The 19,591-nt window shown below is 48.1% G+C and overlaps 1 protein-coding gene across 1 annotated transcript in view; it reads left to right on the top strand.

Moving 5' to 3' along the window:
* Window positions 1–19,591, top strand: part of Vwa3a (von Willebrand factor A domain containing 3A) — a 61,203-nt gene that overhangs the window by 22,895 nt on the left and 18,717 nt on the right. Inside the window, exons 6-19 of the mRNA XM_032892759.1 lie at window positions 1,549–1,647; window positions 2,444–2,550; window positions 5,994–6,119; window positions 6,909–7,017; window positions 7,194–7,259; window positions 10,601–10,726; window positions 11,159–11,294; window positions 11,392–11,495; window positions 12,360–12,440; window positions 12,797–12,891; window positions 14,120–14,239; window positions 17,304–17,378; window positions 17,563–17,707; window positions 18,979–19,174. Coding sequence (XP_032748650.1) covers window positions 1,549–1,647; window positions 2,444–2,550; window positions 5,994–6,119; window positions 6,909–7,017; window positions 7,194–7,259; window positions 10,601–10,726; window positions 11,159–11,294; window positions 11,392–11,495; window positions 12,360–12,440; window positions 12,797–12,891; window positions 14,120–14,239; window positions 17,304–17,378; window positions 17,563–17,707; window positions 18,979–19,174 — 1,585 coding nt within the window. The remainder of the gene's footprint in view (window positions 1–1,548; window positions 1,648–2,443; window positions 2,551–5,993; window positions 6,120–6,908; window positions 7,018–7,193; window positions 7,260–10,600; window positions 10,727–11,158; window positions 11,295–11,391; window positions 11,496–12,359; window positions 12,441–12,796; window positions 12,892–14,119; window positions 14,240–17,303; window positions 17,379–17,562; window positions 17,708–18,978; window positions 19,175–19,591) is intronic.

The raw sequence follows: 19,591 nt of genomic DNA, 5'->3' as shown, positions 1-19,591 counted from the left end.
CACTAATCCCCTTCTCAAGTATAGCTTCATAAGAAGAGGGAGGTGAGAACTGAACTTGAGTCCTAGAAACGTGGAGATAAGGACCAGAAGCTCTAATTGGAAACAGGGAAAACAGGGGAGAAAGGAGAACGTAAGTCTTTTGTGAGATAGGAAAGTCTTCCTGCTTGTATGGTAACAGTACGCAGGCATACACAGGAGTGCTGAACTAGGAGACGGGCTGGGACAGGACCAAAGTCCCTCTTGACCAGAAAAGATCCAGTAACTTGAGTCACCGGTTGACTTGAAGCATGAGGCAGTCATGCTAGACACACAGTTCCAGAAGCAGGCAGCATATAGGAAGATTCTGCAAGGAAGGCTGTTTTTGTCATAGAGCAATTGTACAAAATGACGACTTTCACTCTGGTATTTTCATTCCTGTGTGTATCATTTACCTTTGCTGAGACCCCATGACCCTTATCACCCTGTCCTCCCACTGGTTCCTTCCTTCCGGAACATATGTATGGTATTCATGTCCATGTGTGTGTATGGACGCATGCACCCAAGCAAATATGCAAGCGGGCCAGTGGATGACACCAGAGAATCTTCCTCTATCACGCTCCACCCTGGTTTTTGAGACAAGGACTCTCACTGTCCCTGGAGCTCACCATTTAGGCTAAACTGACTGCCCAGTGAGCCCCCTCCCCAGCACCCACCAGCCTCTGATGTCCCAGCCTCCGGGGTCACAAGACTCGTACCTTCTTGCTCAGCCTTTATGTATGAACTGGGCATGAACCCAGGTAGGTCCTCATGTTTGTGTGGTAAGCATCCCAACCCCAGGAAGTGGTTAGTCATTCGTTTGTTTGCTTTTTAGTTCTGTTCCTTTTTATGAGTAAAGTTGGAGGAGAAATCACTTGCTAAGGAAGTTTGGGAAAGGAATGTTGCAGGAGTGACAGGAAATGTCAAAGCCCCATCTCTGTCAGAACACTGATGGTAACAGGGAATGAGGAATCCTGCTCCCGAAGGATCCTGAGTTCCTGTGAATGAGCGCTGCAGTTCCCACCCATGCTCTCTCTCACTGTGGGATAAACACACACGTGGAATCTGTCAGCTCTGATGTGGGGATGGTAACCCCTGTTAGAATCTTAACTAGGAACTCATAGAAGTGCCACAGCCGCTGGTGACCACATATCCCACTGAGAAGACAAGGCATAAATAGGGACAGAAAGGGTCAGCATTCTATCAGTTATATTAAGTACATATCATTATCTATTAATTACCAATTATATTAATGTAGCATTAGACATCCACCAAAGCATGCATTCCTGTAACTTTTCTGTAACAGTGTGTTATTGTATGACGCTGGTCAGTAGCTTCGGGAGGAACCACCACCCAGAGCAGTCAGTGCCAGGAGCCCCGTGGGGCAGGGCCTCAGGTCTCGCTTTTCTCCTGTAGAATGGGGCTCCCACATCACCTTGCCTCTTTCTGTTGCAATAAGAGGGGTTGCTCACACCCCTGCCTCAGAAGTGGGGAGCTGGGCTGCTTGTTTGCACATTTCCTCTTTGGTTTTAGGCATTTGGCCTCATCAAGGGATCAAGAGTGGGCCTCCTCATAGATTCATCGCAGGTCAGCAGTGGCCCTCAGACCGAGGAATTCCAAAATGACCTCACAGTAAGTCTCTAGCTGAGGAGTAACCTCTCCAGCCTCTCACTTCTCCAGCCTCCCCGCCTGCAGGACAAACTCGCTTTGTTTACAGCAAATGCAGAACAGGGCCATTCACAAAGAACAGCTCTCACTCAATTAGCACCTTTAGGGGAAGATCTGTGTCAAATTCTGTAAAAGCTCACCACAGACTCATTTTCACTTGCAGTGTGAACTTCTAGTATTTTTCCCACAGCAGAACCTCCCAGCCAGACACCCGCAACCCCTGCAAAAGCCCAGATTCCCTCGAGACTGGCTGCTGACTGGCGTCTGTGGGGCTGACACAGCATAGCCCTGAGCTCCTGGCCTTTTTCAGATGAGAATGCTATTCTGGTTGCTTTGACATTTGCAAAACAGAAAAGTGGAGTCAAATCCCAGCTCCCCTTCCAGGCTATGTGTCCCTGGTACCCCCCCCCCAGTAAAGCTAGGGGGACAATATGGCCACCACACACAGCTGTCAGGATAAAAGGACTTTATGCAAAAGCTACATGGAGCACAGACAGACAAGGGAGGCGATGTGGAAGGTGCTTTGCCTTGGAATTGCTTATCATCTGGGATAGGTACCAACCGCATTAGCAACAGCTTGTGTTTTATGAAGGTCGAGCAGAGCTCTGAGAGGCTCCGTGGGGGTGGCCATCCTTATTCAGCAGTTGTCCCTGTTTAGCCCAGCTCCACTCTCCACAACGAGGGCAGTTTATAGTAGAGAGGGTAGCCAGGTTCTACAGAGCCCTGGCTCTCAGAGCCATTCCTATCCTTTTATCCACAGAGTCTCATTGATGAGCAGCTGAGCCTCAAGGAAAAGCTGTATGTCCTGACCTTTGGCGGCACCACCAACTTCCTCTGGCCGGACCCTGTGGAAGTCAGTGCTTCCAAGTGAGTAGCTGCCAGGACTCCACACCGGAATGTCCCCTTGCTCAGGTTCAATGGAATACTTGCTTTTACATTTGTGTGAGTGGTGTGTGTGTGTGTGTGTGTGTGTGTGTGTGTGTGTGTGTGTGTGTGTGTGTGTGTGTGTGTGAATTTCTCATGTCTCGTGTAGCCCAGGCTGGCCTCAAGTTTGCTATGCAGTTGAGAATGGCCTTGAACGTCTGATCTGCCTGATTCTACCTCCTGAGTGCTGGGGTCACAGGTGCCCACCTGGTTTATGAGACCCTAGGGATGAAAGCCATGGCTTTATAGGTGCTGGGCAAACACTACCCACTGAGTTCTGTCTCTAACACTTCACTGAATGTTAAAATGCAAATCCCCAAACCACAACAGATAGGTGTCACACAGCAAGGGGTCACAGCAGCAGAAACTTAGGCATTCAGGCAACAGTTGGAAAGATGATCACTTCCACACAATCCACAAGCTCTTCCAAAGTAAAGGACAAGGCCACCACTAGACAGCTCACTGGCTTTTTATTTTATTTATTTCCTATTTTTATTTTGATGATCTGGATGCAGCAAACTAGAAACAATAGCTTTGTTACTGTGAAATTAATACATGCATGTTCTAAATAAGCCAAACAGTCTGAATGGATGAAAACAGGGAACGGATCTCCTCTGTAAAGCTCTTCTACTCTTACCACCCAGTGATATTTTATGTCTGTTTCCACAGATGGGCCCCACACACATACATCTGTGCTCCATCTGGTTTAGGCAGAAGCAAGACACTAGGCCTGGTGGTGCATGCCTGTATCCCCAGCTGGTCAAGATGCTGAGGCAGAAGGATCACACATTTAAAGTCAGCCTGAGCTAGAACTGGGTAACTTAGACCCCTGTCTCAAAATAGAAATTGAGAGTAAGTGGAGGGCAAAGGGCGCATGGCTTTGTGTTAGAGCATTGGCCTGGTTCTACCCTGCTGCCAGAACACGTGAACAGCAGGGGCTCACTGCCTGCTCTGTGCTCTGGCGTTTTCTCTAGTTTTACTAGTATCTCCTTTCACTGTACATAGACTCACCTCACCGGTAGTGGCTACCCACTGTTCCATTGCATAGCTGCCCTCTATGGATAAGCTAGTGTAGGATTTGGGGGACTTTGGAAGGAGATATACAGGAATGTCTGTTTATGCCAGAAATTACAAATTTGTTCTCCATGATGACAATGTCTTTAGTGGGTGTTGGGTATACTTTAAAGGTACTTTAAAAACATGAACATATTTAAAATCCATATCCATTGCAATAAAATTATAATATTCATTTTGTAAACGAGGAAATGTGGCCACAGGGAACATACCTGGCTGGAATTGCAAAGCTCAGAGCAGAGTCAGGAAACTAACTAACTAACCAACTAACCAACCAACTAACCAATTAACTAACTAACCAACTAACCAACTAACTAACTAACCAACCAACTAACCTACTAACCAACTAACTAACTAAGCATAGGACAGAGACCCTTGCTGAGGAGCATGATCAGAAGGAAAGAGCTTTCTCCTGACCTCCACATGCACAGCACAGCCCAGTCTATCTGCCACCAAATAACTAGATGCAATGAAAACCTAAGCTTCGATTCCCCTTTGTCCAATACCAGCCTTGAAGAGGACAGTCCAGCCCTGGGTGTGACCACAACACTCTCTCTCTCTCTCTCTCTCTCTCTCTCTCTCTCTCTCTCTCTCTCTCTCTCTCTGTGTGTGTGTGTGTGTGTGTGTGTGTGTGTGTGTCTCTGTGTGTCTGTGTGTGTCTCTGTGTGTGTGTGTGTCTGTATGCGTCTGTGCGTGTGCGTGCACGCGTGTCTCAGGACAGAGCGAGTGATACCTGCTATTCACAGAGCTGTTGTCAAGATGAAATGAGGCCCTGAAACCTGGCATGGAACGGCCACTCCCCGTGAGTGGCCTTTCACTGTTCTTTACTCCAGCTAGAGCTGGCAGTCACCCTGAGATTGTAGTCAAGAGCTCCTCAGCTTCCATCATGCTTAGGTCTCCCTCCACATCCTGTGTCATTTCTCTGCCCCTGCACTAGTATTTACTCCATGACACATGCCCCAAGATTGATTTTTCATTGCCTCAATTCCATTTACTATTGAGGGACAGTTAATACCATAACTGAGAAGTCCATATTATTTGCCATAATTAGGAAGTAGCAGTAAAAATAAGCACAGCGAAAGAAAGACAGTGAGATTAAACTCCACCTTGAACACATTACTGGCAGCAGAAAGTGCTTCGGCCTGACACAGCTTCTCTGCTCAGAAGGGAGACTCGGGCTCAGGGTGAATTATGTGCAGGGTATGGGCAAGGCTCTGGGCTGCAGCCCTGGCCCTGTAGGAGCAAACAATAATGAAAATCATGAAAACAGCAAACTAGGATTTTATTTCTGTGCTGAGGTTGGACCAGAGCTTTACACATACAAGGCAAGCCCTTGCCAGGGATGTTCCTTCTGTCAGGCTGAAAGAGGAGTGGAGAGAGCAGAAGCGTTGCATCTGAGCTCAGCTTTGTCCATGCTTACCAATGAGTGCTTCCTGTCAGCTTTGTCCATGCTTACCAATGAGTGCTTCCTGAGGCACATGGACCCAGCTACGCAGACGTGTACCTTCCTGTTCTTAGAGCCTTTAGAGTGCAGAGATCAACTCGATGCTTCATGTGAATATCTGGCTCTCAGAAGAGCTATGAGGAAAAGGCTCAGCTCCAGGTACTCAAGTAGCAGAGCTGTTAAGAACTCAGGTTCCAGGTTGGGGATTTAGCTCAGTGGTAGAGCGCTTGCCTAGCAAGCACAAGGCTCTGGGTTCAGTCCCCAGCTCTGAAAAAAAAAAAAGAAAAGAAAAGAGCTCAGGTTCCAGGCCAGGGTTGGTATAAAATCCCAGTCTGACCAGTTAGTTGTCTGTGGTACATGCAGAGTTAGGCACTTTCTAACTCCAAGCCTGAGTCTCCTCATCTCTAAAATGTTAATAAATGTATCCACCTCAGGAGTTATGGTTAGACTTAAATAAGCTAACATTTATCTGGGCCTGGCACCTCATAAAAGTCCTAAAGAGTCAGTCACATGTCACATAAGGGCATTTTGGTGAACAACAAATCTGATGTGGTCCCATGAAATTATAATGGAACTGGATGTGGTGGTGCTGACTTTTAATCCCTGCATTCGAGAAGCAGAAGCAGGCAGATATCTGTGAGGTTGAGGCTAGCCTAGTCTACACAGAGAGAGTTCTAGGCTAACCAGGGATGGGTGGAAGGAAGGAAGAAAGGAAGGAAGGAAGGAAGGAAGGAAGTCTGTATAGATGTATATACAGTTTGAGCATCCTGCCCAAGCATGGAGCCGCTAAGTCCAAGGGGACCTTGGTGAACCGGGTCATTCTCCAGGCTGCATATGGCTATAGTTAGTTTGCTGTGTCTCCTCCCAGCCTCCAGGAACTCAAGCTCTGGGTAAAGACACTGCAACCCGAGGGAAGCAGCAACCTGCTACAAGCCTTGAAGAAAGTCCTTGCTCGGAAGGAGCTGAACTCTCTGGTGGCCATACTGAGAAGCTGGTAGGTCTCCTTTCTCACTAAGCATTGGCTGATGACTCAAGCAATGTCTAAGGAAAAAAGAAACATTACAAGCAGGATGCTCACACACACTTGGAAGAATAATTGCACCTGTAGGCCACCCATGCACATTCGGGCAGGGGAGCCAGGGCTAGGGTTACTGCCCACCCAGCCCTGCATCTTACCCGGGTGACCCGGGACACCGGTGGTCAGTTAAGAATGAATAAAGGGGGGGTTGGGGATTTAGCTCAGTGGTAGAGCGCTTGCCTAGGAAGCGCAAGACCCAGCTCCGAAAAAAAGAACCAAAAAAAAAAAAAAAAGAATGAATAAAGGGGCTGAGAAGGTAGCTCAGATAAGTGCTTGCAAGCTTGAAGACCTAAGTTCAGATCCCCTGCACTCATGGGAAAAACAAACAAAAAACAAAAACATTCCATGCCTGTAATCTTAGCACTGGGGAGGCCGAGACAGGAACAACTGGTGCTTACTGGCCAGCAAGACTAGCCAATCAAGGTTCAGTGAGAGACCCCATCTCAGAAAATGGGGTAAAGAGTGGTGTTAGAAGACATAAGACATGGACTACGGGCCTCCACATACACACATACAGGAGAGTGCAATCACACACATGAGCATATACACACGTAAGCACACACACACACAGAGAGAGAGAGAGAGAGAGAGAGAGAGAGAGAGAGAGAGAGAGAGAGGTTCCCTGAGATTACCACTTTGATCTGGGATGTTCACAGCACAGTTTCAGTGGGAATAGCCACGCCTTCTCTTCCGTCTGCTCCCCAGTCCAGATCAGCCATCTGAATTCCTGTCTGACTTCATCCAGCAGTCCACCCTGGGACGGAGCCTCTTCATTCACATAGTCACCTACAAATGTGATGATCATGTGCCCTCTGTGAGTGTCTGATAGGCCCCCCAAGCTGTGAACTAGAGCACACCTCTCAGAATTGCACCCCTTCTCCCATGGGTAAATGGGAAGAGTGGGACGGTCTGAAGACTCTACCAAGGAAAGGTTTGTTAAACCATGGGTGTGGCCTTGGCACCATGGTTAACTCTGTCACCATCCCTCAGGCTATTCTGAAGAACCTCACAGATGCCCTTGGGGGTTACTACCACTGCTACAGCCTAGAGTCAGAGGTAAGCCTTCTGCAGACCAGCTGTACCCACTCCCTGCCCCAAGGTCAGTCCTCGGCGCTCTGGCTGGTGCAAGTGTGCAGACTATGCCATGAGCTTGCTTTTCCTACTTGATCTTCCTTGCCTTTCATGCTCAGTGACTTGCATAGGAAAAATCCTAGGACCCTGAAAGTGTGGAGAGAACAGGGATAAGTTGAAGTCATAAGCTCCATGGGTAGCTTGTCTGGTGAGTTGGTCACACCCTTGTGAATCTAGAGGCATTTCGAAGGCGGTTCAGCTTCAGAATTCTCCATCACTGTCCAGGAATGTGAGCACAGCTCCAGCTTGTTTCACTTCCCACCAGAGCCCCCAGACTGAAGCAATGACTCCAAATTTCTCCCCTAAACAAGCGCCCACTATTGGGAGAGACTCCCTGGAGGGTAGAAGGGGCGCTGCAATCCATGACAATCGTTCATTGGTGCCCTTGTCCCTGTTAAGAGCTAACCACTGCCTACAGTGTGCGGTCAGAGGCAAAGGTTAACATACAGCTCTGTCTGGCAGACACGGGATTCAGTCCAGTGGTGTGTAATGGTTCATGCTCTTAATCCTGGCATGCTGTTGCAGTTACGGGGAATCAAGAATATCTCAAGTTCTAGGTCAGCTACACAGGGAGACCATGTCTCAGAACAGAACAAAAGGAATGTAAGCACCGGTTCGCGGTCATGCCTGCCAACAGCCATCCAGGGCACCACGTGAAGGAGTGTTTGCCCCTCACGGGCTGTCTCCCAGATCTTCCAACCTCATTTTGGTGTCACAAAGTCTAGCTTTTCATGTTGAGAAATCAAGGACAGGCATCAGATCATTTTGTCACTTCACTGTCCCAACTCTGATTACAGATGTCACAGATTATAGGGGCTAGAAAAGGGAAATGATTGAAAACAGTTGATCAAAGAAAAATTTTATTTTGTCGGACATGGTGATGCGTGCCTTTAATCTCAGCACTCACTTGGAAGCAGAGGCAGAAGGATCTCTGTAAGTTTGAGGCCAGCCTGCTCCAGGACAGCCAGGGCTATAGAGAAAGGTCAAGAAGGAGGAGGAGGAAGAGAAAAGGGAGAAGAGGGGAGGAAAAGGAGGAGGAAAAGGAAAGAAGAGAGCGGAGAGAGGTTTTAAAAACCCAACACCTATAAATCCTAGCAGTGGGGGGGGGGGAACAGGCAAGTTCAAGGCCATCCTTGGCTACACTAAGAGCTTGAGAACAGCCTAAGCTACATGAGACCTGGTCTTAAAGGAGAAAAAGAAATTAAGATCAGCAAGATGGCTCATTGCTACTGTTATAAGACACTTGCCACCAAGCCTGACGACTTGAATTCCATCTCCCAGGACCTACATACTGGAAAGAACTGAGTCCCACAAATTGTCCTCTGATCTCCACACATAAGCTATGGTACTCTTGTATGTCTCTGAACATTCAGACAAATAAATTAGACAGACAGACAGATAATAGATGTAATTAAAGTGAGCACAGGAAGCCTGCACACGTGAGCACTCCCTAGTCACCTTCACCCTACCCCACTCTCAGGCAGTCATCGGTCGGCTTCCTATCTCTGGATTTTCCTGTTGTGCGTTTCGCCTCAGTGGAAGCATACTCCCTTGTACCCAGTTCTCTCACTTAGCATGAAACAGGGTAGCCTCTGCACTACTTCACTTTATGGACGGGAGACTTTGTTGTCTGCATGATCAGTTTTGGTTGTCCCTCCATCTGTTGGTGAAGCTTGGGTTTTCCACTGTTTGGCTATGTTGTGGATTTTGTGCTGCTGTGAGGCTGTACAGGGCACAGGTGTCCATGTTCAGCAATCTGGTGCTGAGCTGAAGTAGACCTGCCGGGTCCCACCGTAAGTCCAGCTTTGACTTTTGTTGTTGATAATGTGTGTTTGTGGGGGGCGGATTGCTTTGGTTGTTGTTGTTGTTGTTTGGTTGTTTGTTTGTTTGTTTGGTTGGTTGGTTGGTTGGTTGGTTGAAGATTTTGTTGTGTTTGTTTTTAAGACAAGATCTGGAGCTAAAGACATAGCTCAGTGGTTAAGAGCACCAGATGCTTTTCCAGAGGACTTGGTTTAATTCCCAGTAATGTCAGCTCCAAAGGATCTAATGCCTATTCTGAACTCCAAAACACCAGGCACACACATGGTGCACAAACATACATGCAAGCAAAATGCCTATATACGTAAAATAAAATAAAAATTTAAAAGACCCAGTCTCATACTATAGCCTAGACTAGCCTCAAACTCGTAGCAATCTCCTGTTTCTGATTCCTGAATTCTGCGATTGCAGGTGTATACTACCGGACTCAGCAATCTGTGGAGATTTTTTTTTTATTTTATGCATATGAGTACACTGTAGCTTCAGACACACCAGAAGAGGGCATCAGATCTCATTATAGGTGGTTGTGAGACACCCTGTGGTTGCTGGGAATTGAACTCAGGAAGAGCAGTCAGTGCTCTTCACCACTGAGCCATCTCTCCAGCCCTTCTCTGTGGATTTTTAAAGCATAGTATTACTATGTAGCCCAGGCTAGCCTTGTACTTAGCAATCTCCTTGCCTCTGCCTCCCCAGTACTGAAAGCACAGGTGGTCACTAAAGCATCTGGAGGCTATGTTTAGTGTTTGAGAAGACTATTAACTGTTGCCACAGCGGCTACCACATCCCACATCCTCATCAGTACTAGACACATGTTCTAACTATTACTAGTGTGTATATCTGCACTCACATGTTGGGGGAGTCTCATAGGCCAAGACATGTGTGTGAGGGTCAAAAGGCAACAGTATAGAGTTAACTCTTTTCTTTCACCTTTATGTGGATTCCAGGGATCAAACTCAGGCTTGCACAGCATGTACCGTCTTGCCACAACCATTTTAAAAATTGCTATTGATGTCATCATTTCCATCCCTAAGGATGCTAAATGTTCACTTTGTATGTGGGGGGGGTCTTTCTACATAAGCCCTGGCTATCCTAGAATTCACTATGTAGACCAGGCTATGCTAGCTTCAAATCATAGAGATCCCCCTCCTGCTTCCTCCCATGGGCTGGGATTAAAAGTATGCACCACACCTGGCTTAAAATGTTCCTTTTTAAAGTTAGAAAATCTCCCAGTTGTTTAGAGTTCTGCAGGCCAATACTGTACACATGGGATGGAATGCATTGGTTGGCTCTGTCTGGAACATGGACCCTGGTTTATTACTCCAGTTTTAAATAGACAGCCAGCCACTCGGCCTTGGGAACTGACTTGGCTGCTTGCCTCTTCTTACCTTGACAACTACTGACATCCCTGTGACTTCTGAATAATAGCTCATTGCCTCCACCACCCCCAGCTCTATACCAGTAGGGATGTGGATGAGCTCCTGGCAGAAACCCACAAGGCTCAAGGCCTCTTCAGCCAGCTGCAAGGCCTGTGCCACAACAACCCATGTGAAGAGCTGTCCTGCATGATCGAAGAAGTAGGTGGCACTCGATTGTGGATGTCTGGATTGCCTTTCTGTTGCTGACACACTAGCTACATGAATTAGCCTCTTAGGGCCTCCGCTTTTCACTTTAAAACTCTATCACAGGAGGCAGGTCAAGGCTTCCTCAGTGACTTGGGGGGCTTAAGTTTCCAGAAGCTTTGTGACCTAAGCCCATGGACAGACTTGTCATCTTGGGCCCTAGGCATGGCGGAAAGGTGGACAGGTTTCTGGAGACCTTTTCCTGTCCCCTGAAAATTCAGAAAATCCTCAGTGATGGGGGTATGGATTATGGGAGGGAACAGCAGAATTGCCTTCAACCCACCTGCTGATGCTTCAAGAAACGCCACACGGGGATCCAGGTGAATGGGGAAGCGCTTACCAGCTCTAAAGTGTGATTGTGTAACAGAAGTTTTTAATTGTGTGTAGATTTCTACAGAGATTGCCAAAGGGCCTTTCACCAGTCTGTTGCCTAAGCCTCCAAAGCATGAAGCTCCTCTCACCATCAAGTTCCCAGACTTGGACAAGACTTCTGCAGAATGGCTGAAGATCAATGGTCTGAAAGGTATTAAATCCCCAGAGAGGGCAGGAACCAGGTGGCTGACCAGGCTTGGAATCTTCCAGGCTTCCCAGGCAATGCCTCAAAGCTAACTCTTTTTCAGCCAAGAAGTTAGGCCTTTATCAGGTTCTGGCACCCAACGCCTTCAATCCTGTGGAAGAATTTGTGCCTATTCTTCAGAAAACAGTAGGAGCTACTATCCACGAGGTAACGCAGTGTCAGGCTCCTCTCCAGTCCTCTGCAGGGTGCTCCGTTGTGCAGCTTCGATTCTATTATGTCAGACAACAGAAGCCATGGGCATAGCCAGATGAGCTTGAATGGGTGGGTCTGGGTGGGATTCAGGCTTTCTATCCAGGACTCTAAAATCGAGCATGATGAGGCTGGCGATGCATCTCAGGATGGAGTATATTCAACATATATGAGGCCCTGAGCTCGGTAACCAGCACCAAGGTATAAACAAACAAACAAACAAACAAACCGAAAGCATCTACCGTGACTGCTGATTTCCAGAGATCTGAGAACGGGAGCTGAAAAGGTAGCTCAGTCTGTGGAATGTTTGCAAGCATGAAAACCTGAGTTTGATCTTCAGCCCCATGTAAAAACTGCCAGACATGGTAGTACAAACATACCTGTAATCCCAGGGCAGGGAAGGTAGAGACAGGAAGCTCCCTGGGACTCCTTGGCAAACCAATCCGTCCTTCTTGGTGAGCTCCAGGAGGCGAGTGGTGGTTGTCTCTGACACCATGATCGTCTCCTCTATGAATGTTGTCCTTGCTTTCTTGTTGCCCTCACTGCTTCGTACACACGTATACGGTGGCTGCTAGAGCACATTTCTGAGTATGGAGCCCTACGAAGTAAGAGCCTTTAAAAGGCTCTCTTCTCTGGCTCTGTGTCCTCACGTGTAGTACAAGCAGTCAATGCATATTCCTTGGGTGGCCGAGGGACGGGTGAATGAAAGCAAAGCTGGTTTCCCTCACGCATGTGAGCTGAAGAGCCCAGTGCCCACTCAGCTGTGTTTCCTGTTCACGCCCCTGCTCACCTGTTCTCTGTTCTGCCCGTGCCTGAGTACAGAAGGTAATGGTACAATTTGAGTGGCATGATGGGACAGTGAAGAACATCCATGTGGACCCGCCCGTCCTCTTTGAGTACCAGGTGAGTAATGGGTCCATGGACAGCAGGAAAGTCCTTTGTGCCGTACAGACAACAAGTCATTGACCAGATTCCCTGTGTGTTCCTCCTGTGGGCACCTCCTTAGATAGGGACATGGATGCCACAAACAAAAGTCCCTGGGCTTTTGGGGTGATATCTGCCTGTCCCACATTTGAAGGAAGTACTTAAGCCCTTCCCTTCCTAGTCTTATGAGGGACTTGCACCTTCCCTAACAAAATGTTTATGTTGCCTGTATGCACCATTTCCAGAAGCTGTCTGGAGTGCTTCTCCTCCTTACAGCCCCAGACTTTCCTGGGCACCCTTGGCACACTCACTCATGGTGGCCCACCCTTTTACAGAAGCAGCTCGGGAAAGCTGTGCAGATATATGAGAAGCGGCTCCAGTGGCTGTCCCTGACCAGCAGAAGATTCTGGGGCACTGTCTGTCAAAGAAGGTACTGATTGTGCAAAGCTTACTCTTGTTCCTTGTGTGGTCTGACGTGTGTCTCAAGGTTCATGCAGCTCATCATCCCTGTGGACAGCCTCGGAGCCAGCATCACGCACACCAACCTCCAACATTGAATCTCAAGCCTCTTTCACTTAGAAGCAACAGAGAGATGAATCTGGTGGTACATGCCTATTATTCCAGCTCCTGGAAGGCTGAAGCAAGGGGGTTAAGAATTTGAGGCTAGCTTGGGTTAAGAATTTGAGGCTAGCCTGGTGTACATAGTTTCTTAACCCTGTCACTCCCCCTGCCCAAAATGAGTATAACTGAAGCTCAAAGTAAACAGAGAAATCTGATGAAGGGAACTGAAAATTCTAGACCACACTTAGCTGTGTGGCTGGATGCAGAGGGTCAGCCTTGCTAAGAATCCCTCAGCTCTGCTTCCCCCTCTGTGGGTTTGGTTTTCAGAGAGGGTTGGCAACACAGTCATGGGACCACATCCTGCCAGCTTTGCATTTCCAGGGCTTGAGCATCTATGGTTCATCAGGCTGGCCAGGGAGGTGTGATATTCCGAATGCCCAGGATCAAATGCCCCTCTGGAAGCATGGTGTGTGCCAGCTCCACGAAACTCACATGAGGGGCAATGGTAACATGCTCACCTTTGATCCTAACACTGGGGAGGCAGGGGCAGGCAGATCTCTGAGTTCGAGGCCAGCCTGGTCTACAGAGTGAGTTCCAGAACAACAGAAAACCCAGTCTTGATGGGGAAAAAAGAAAAGCCACATAAACTGAAACATGGCTGTTTCCCGAGGAGAGATGAGGACGCTGTTGCCAGAAGAGGGGATAGAGGCTGAAAGCGGGCAGGGGAGACATCCCCGTATGCCTTATTTGATGCTTGTCATTGACTATGCAGAGTATTTTTGTAATTGCTCTTCTCTGTAGTGACGCATCAACAGGAAGACAGGTTTTCTGACTTGAAAATCACCACGTGTACTCCTCGACCCTTAAACCACCTCCCTCCACGACATCCCACTATAAGACAGACAGACAATCCCACAACATCCTTACACTTCTATTACAAACCTACTTCTGTCAGTCTCAAACCTCAGACACTCTTGGCCGTCTATGAGTTTGGCGAGCAAAAGCCCCCTGGAAAAATCTTTAAATAGTAAAGTGGAATGGAACAAACATTATCTGTGAGATTCAGGTTGCCTCTTGAAGCTTGTGTTTCTCTTCAGGGTGGTTATACTGCTGGACGTCTCGGTGACCAATTCCATGTTCATTATTCATATCCAGCACTCCCTGCGACTACTGCTAGAAGAGCAACTGTCCAACAAAGACTACTTCAACATCATCGCGTAAGTCTCCAGAGAGGCCCCCGGGCTTGCGGGAGAGACTGGGCGTGGATGCCATCACCGGGCTGGGGTTTCAGACAGACAGCAGGACCACAGACAGTGATGTTAGGAGCATCCTAAGACGCTCATCAGTTTATCTGATTCAGGGGATCTTGTTTGGGGTCTTGAATAATTGAATGGCTGCAGGTCTATCCTGTTGGGGGAAAGGCGGTAAGTGGCCCCAAAACACATGACTTGATCAGCCAGGGTAATGTAATTCAGTCCATTGCCCCAGTTGGCTTTCAAACTGGTAAACTCAGCAGAGAAAAGGGAGAGACCCTGCCATGCCCATGTCGTATTCTTAGCCTGGCTCTAGCAAGAATTGCAAACACTTGGTACTCTGATTCTGAACTAAATTTTAATTTTAATCTATAAATAAATAGTATACAAAATTAGAAGCTATATATAGCTTCAGCTATAGTTTTAAAACTATCATTTCAAAATTATAATAATATGTAGTTTCTAAAATATATATTCATTTTAAAAATATATGCATTTTTTTTTCCGGAGCTGGGGACCGAACCCAGGGCCTTGAGCTTTCTAGGCAAGTGCTCTACCACTGAGCTAAATCCCCAACCCCAAAATATATGCATTTTTTAAATGTATTTTATATTCTACATATTACATATTAACTTTAAAAGTTTGTAAGTTGGGCTGGAGAGATAGCTCAATGGTTAGTAGCACTGACTACACTAAAAGAGCTGAAGGGGCTTGCAACCCCATAAGAACAACAATGCCAACCAACCAGAGCTTCCAGGGACTAAACCACTATCCAAAGACGATACATAGTCTGACATGTGGCTCCAGCTGCATATGTAGCAGAGAATAGCCTTGTTGGGGCACCAGGAGAAGGGGAAGCCCTTGGTCCTGCCAAGGTTGGACCTCCAGTGCAGGGGAATTCGGGGATGAGGGTGGTAAAGGGGGGGTAGGTGGTGGCGGGCAGGTCATGTGAATCTATGTAGCTTGAATTCGATGTGGACTTTTTTCTGCCTTTGAATATAGAGTCCATAACAGTTATAAAAAAAAAAAAAAAGAGCACTGACTGCTCTTCCAGAGGTCCCAGCAACCAAATGGTGGCTCACAATCATCTGTAATGAGATCTGATGCTCTCTTCTGGTGTGTCTGAAGACGGCAACAGTGTACTTATATATAAAATATAATAAATAATTCTTTCTTTAAAAATTGGTACATTATAAATATGGTTTTAAATTGTATATGCTATCATGGTAGCCTTTAACCTCAGCACTGGGGAGGCAGATGCAAGAAGGACCTCTGTGAGTTCAAGGCCAACCTGGTCTAGATAGTGAGTGAACAGCAGCAAGCAGGTTATATGTCACACATGCAGAACAAACTCCATTTCTAGAATTATATTCACCTATACATTTTTAATGAAAAATATAGAATGAAGAGTTAAAATTTTAGGGGAGATGATGAAACAAAAATGTTTTGCTTCTTTGTATATTGTTGAATTTCTAACCCAAGTGCCATCAAAGGTTTGTGAGTTGACTCTTAGAGAAATGTCACCACAGGTGGTGGGAGGAAAGCAAAAGAACCTTCCTAGGCAGAAGCACAAAAGTGATGGTTTGAAACCAGAAGGGCAGCTGGAGCAGTGGAGGTGCTGGAGCAGTGGAGGTGCTGGAGCACTGGAGATGCTGGAGCAGTGGAGGTGCTGGAGCAGTGGGGGTGCTAGAGCAGTGGGGATGCTGGAGCAGTGGAGGTGCTAGAGCAGTGGGGGTGGTGGAGCACTGGAGATGCTGGAGCAGTGGAGGTGGTGGTGCTGGAGCAGTGGAGATGCTGGAGCAGTGGGGGTGCTGGAGCAGTGGAGGTGCTGCTGGAGCAGTGGAGGTGCTGGAGCAGTGGAGGTGCTGGAGCAGTGGGGGTGCTGGAGAGGTGCTGGAGCAGTGGAGGTGGTGGTGCTGGAGCAGTGGAGATGCTGGAGCAGTGGAGGTGCTGGAGCAGTGGGGTGCTGGAGCAGTGGGGTGCTGGAGCAGTGGGGTGCTGGAGCACTGGAGATGCTGGAGCAGTGGAGGTACTGGAGCAGTGGGGGTGCTGGAGCAGTGGAGGTGCTGGAGCAGTGGAGGTGCTGGAGCAGTGGAGGTGCTGGAGCAGTGGGGGTGCTGGAGCAGTGGAGGTGCTGGAGCAGTGGAAGGTGCTGGAGCAGTGGAGGTGGTGCAGCAGTGGAGGTGGTGGTGCTGGAGCAGTGGAGATGCTGGAGCAGTGGGGGTGCTGGAGCAGTGGAGGTGCTGGAGCAGATGGGGGTGCTGGAGCAGTGGGGGTGCTGGAGCAGTGGGGGTGCTGGAGCAGTGGGGGTGCTGGAGCAGTGGGGGTGCTGGAGGATGGTGGTATGGTTTCTCCAGGGAGCTTGTACATCATGTCAAAAGGAAGAGAGAAGCTACCAGGAGGTGAAGTAGCTTCCTGAAGCTCTTAGGAGTGGAGGGGTCACAGCTGTGTAGGGGTGACCAGGAAGAGGGACACAGAATGCGTCTACTAAGGAGTTTTATGGGATTCTCAGAAGAGACTGGCACAGAGGAGGCCTAGGTTCAGTAAAAGGGCAGAAAAGTACACCTTGTCATCCATAAAGAAATAAATTCTCCTCTTGGGAACCTTCAATACCGTCTTGCAGAGAAAATGAGATCATGCGTATTTACAGAAAAGACCACAGTTCAGCCCGAGAGGGACGTGCACTGTGAGAGGAGTTTGGGCTCCAGGAGTCTCACAGAGACAGTGAGCTGTGCTCCAAGGGGGACAGTGAAGTTCCTGCAGAGAAAGGAGACTTCAGAGTTTAGGAGGGCAGTGGCCAAGGCTGGCCATCGCTCTGTCTCTGCTTGAGAATCCTGGCGCTGTCCCACAGAGTTGTCTTTAATGTGTTATGAGCAGAAAATTTCATGACTACTCCAAGCCAGCAACATTCCAACATTTTGTGGGCGTACTATCAGAATTTTGTGTGCCTTCAGGCCTGTGGATCCCAAAGAAGGGAGACACAGAAAGGACTTATGTCCTAAAAACAAACTCCTTTGCTTCCTCAAAGGTTTGGAAGCACAGTTGAGAGCTGGAGGCCCGAGATGGTTGCTGTGAGCCATGACAACTTACAAAGAGCCTGGCGGTAGGTGATGGAAGGCAGAGCCTTTCTCTGTAGCTGTGTCTTACAGCAGCCCTATGGCACTATCTTCCCCATCCCCACACTGCAGCCAAGGGCAGACACCAGAAAACAACTTTCTTCTCATTGTCCTTGGGACCCTACAGCCTCAAAGGTGGCCCTCCCCAACTTTATGTCCCTGTCTCCCCAGGTGGGCCCTGGGCCTGCAGTGTCAAGGAAGCAGAAATGTCCTCGGAGCCCTGCGGAAGGCCATAGAAGTGGATTTCAAGGACAAAACCAAACATGAGTCTCAGGGCATCTACCTCTTCACTGGGGGTGTCCCTGACCAAGATGTGGTGAGTAGCCCTCCTCCTAGACACCTATTGTCTTGTTTGTTGTTGAGATAGGGTCTCACTGTGTAGTCCTAGATGGCCTGGAACATACTTATATAAAGCAGGCTGAACTCAAACTTAGAGAAGTAAGTCTACCTGCCTCTACCTCCCAAGGGCTGGGATTAAAGGCGTGAGCCGCCATGATCGTTTTCCTCTGGTCTTTTATTTTCTGCGGTGTTGAGTGTGGACTAGCTTTTGCTAGGTAAGCATTCTACCACTGAGCCACAGCCCCAACCCAGCAAGCTTATCTGAACTACCTCTTCTCAAATACAAGTACCTAGGGATACTGTCACAGCACAGCTCCTGGCTCAGCAGGTCTCAGGTGGGCCTAAGAGACTTCATTACTGACAGCTCCCAGCATGTCCACACTGCTGCATGCAGGCCACAGTAGGCACCCCTGCCGTGCCCTAGTAAAACATGGGAAGAAATTGTGTCCCAGGCGCATGTCTTTCTGCCTTTGCCTACAGAACTGGACCGAGCACACAGTAGGCCACCAAGAAGGATGATCAGAGAGCTAGAGAGATGGCTCATTAATTAAGAGCATCTAGTACTTTTGCAGAAGACCCAAGTTCATTCCCCAGAACTCTTGTTACAACAATGCTTATAACTGTCTGCAACACCAGTACCAAAGGATCTTATGCCCTCTTCAGGGAACTTGTACTTACATGTGTATACCCACTCCCCACAACACACACGCACACACACACACACACACACACACACACACACACACATACACACAACCTGACACACAATAATTTATATTTTTATTTTTTGATGATTTTCTTTTCTCTTTTAAGATTTATTTATTTTTATGTGCATTGGCGTTTTGACCGCATGTATATCTATGAAGGTGCCAAGTCCCCTGGCACTGGAGTTGCAGACAGTTGTGAGCTGTCACTGGGGTACTGGGAATTGAACCCAAGTCCTCTGGAAGAGCAGCCAGTCCTCTTAACCACTGAACCAACCCTCCAGTCCCCAAAAATGTTTTTGTTTTTTTAAAAGAAAGATGGTCACCTGGGTGGTGGTGGTGGTGCACACTTTTAATCCCAGCACTCAAGAGGCAGAGGCAGTTTGAGGCCAGCCTGGTCTACAGAGCAAGTTTCAGGACAGCCAGGGCTTGAAAACCAAAAAGAGAAAGGAAAAGAAGAGAAAAGAGGAGATGATCTGCTGAACTATTGGAAGATCGGCAGCGCCCAGGCCTCAGGTAAGGACTTTCTGTCTTCTCTCCATAGCACATACTCAGCGCCTATGTGGCAGAGGCCTGTGGGGGTTGCGACCTCCAGCTAAATGTCTGTCTCTTCTATGTGGGCGAACCACAGATGGGCACCATGCCCCCTGCCTGCTATGCCAGCCGTACTGACACTGCTGCTGCCTACAAAGAGGTCACCCAGGCTGCCTGTGGTCGCTTCCACTGGTTTGGAGAGACAGGTACGTGCGCGTTTCCTGGTCCTTTGCCTCGTTCTTTCCGGACATTGTCTCAGCACTGGCATGACTCTCTTTTGACTTAAAATAGTGTCAAGAAGTAACATGTAAAAGCCATATTTATTAAATTAGGAGGGCTGGAGAGATGGCTCAGCTGTTGAGAGCACTGATTGCTCCTTTAGAGGACCCAGCACCCTCGTGGTGAATCACAACCATCTGTAACTCCAGTTTCAGGGGATCCAATACTTTCTTTGGCCTTTCAGGGTATCTCTCATTAATGTGGTGCCCACATATACATGCAGGCAAAACGCCCCTACATATAAAACAAAACAGTTTTAAAAATTAAGTTTAGGGGGGCAGAGACACAGTTTAATGGGTAAAGGGGCTTCCACCAAGCCTGAGTTCAACCCCTAGATCACACAC

The sequence above is a fragment of the Rattus rattus genome, chromosome 2 (genome assembly GCF_011064425.1).
Source record: "Rattus rattus isolate New Zealand chromosome 2, Rrattus_CSIRO_v1, whole genome shotgun sequence".
Classification (NCBI taxonomy): domain Eukaryota; kingdom Metazoa; phylum Chordata; class Mammalia; order Rodentia; family Muridae; genus Rattus; species Rattus rattus.
This window is presented reverse-complemented; position numbering and strand designations above follow the sequence as displayed.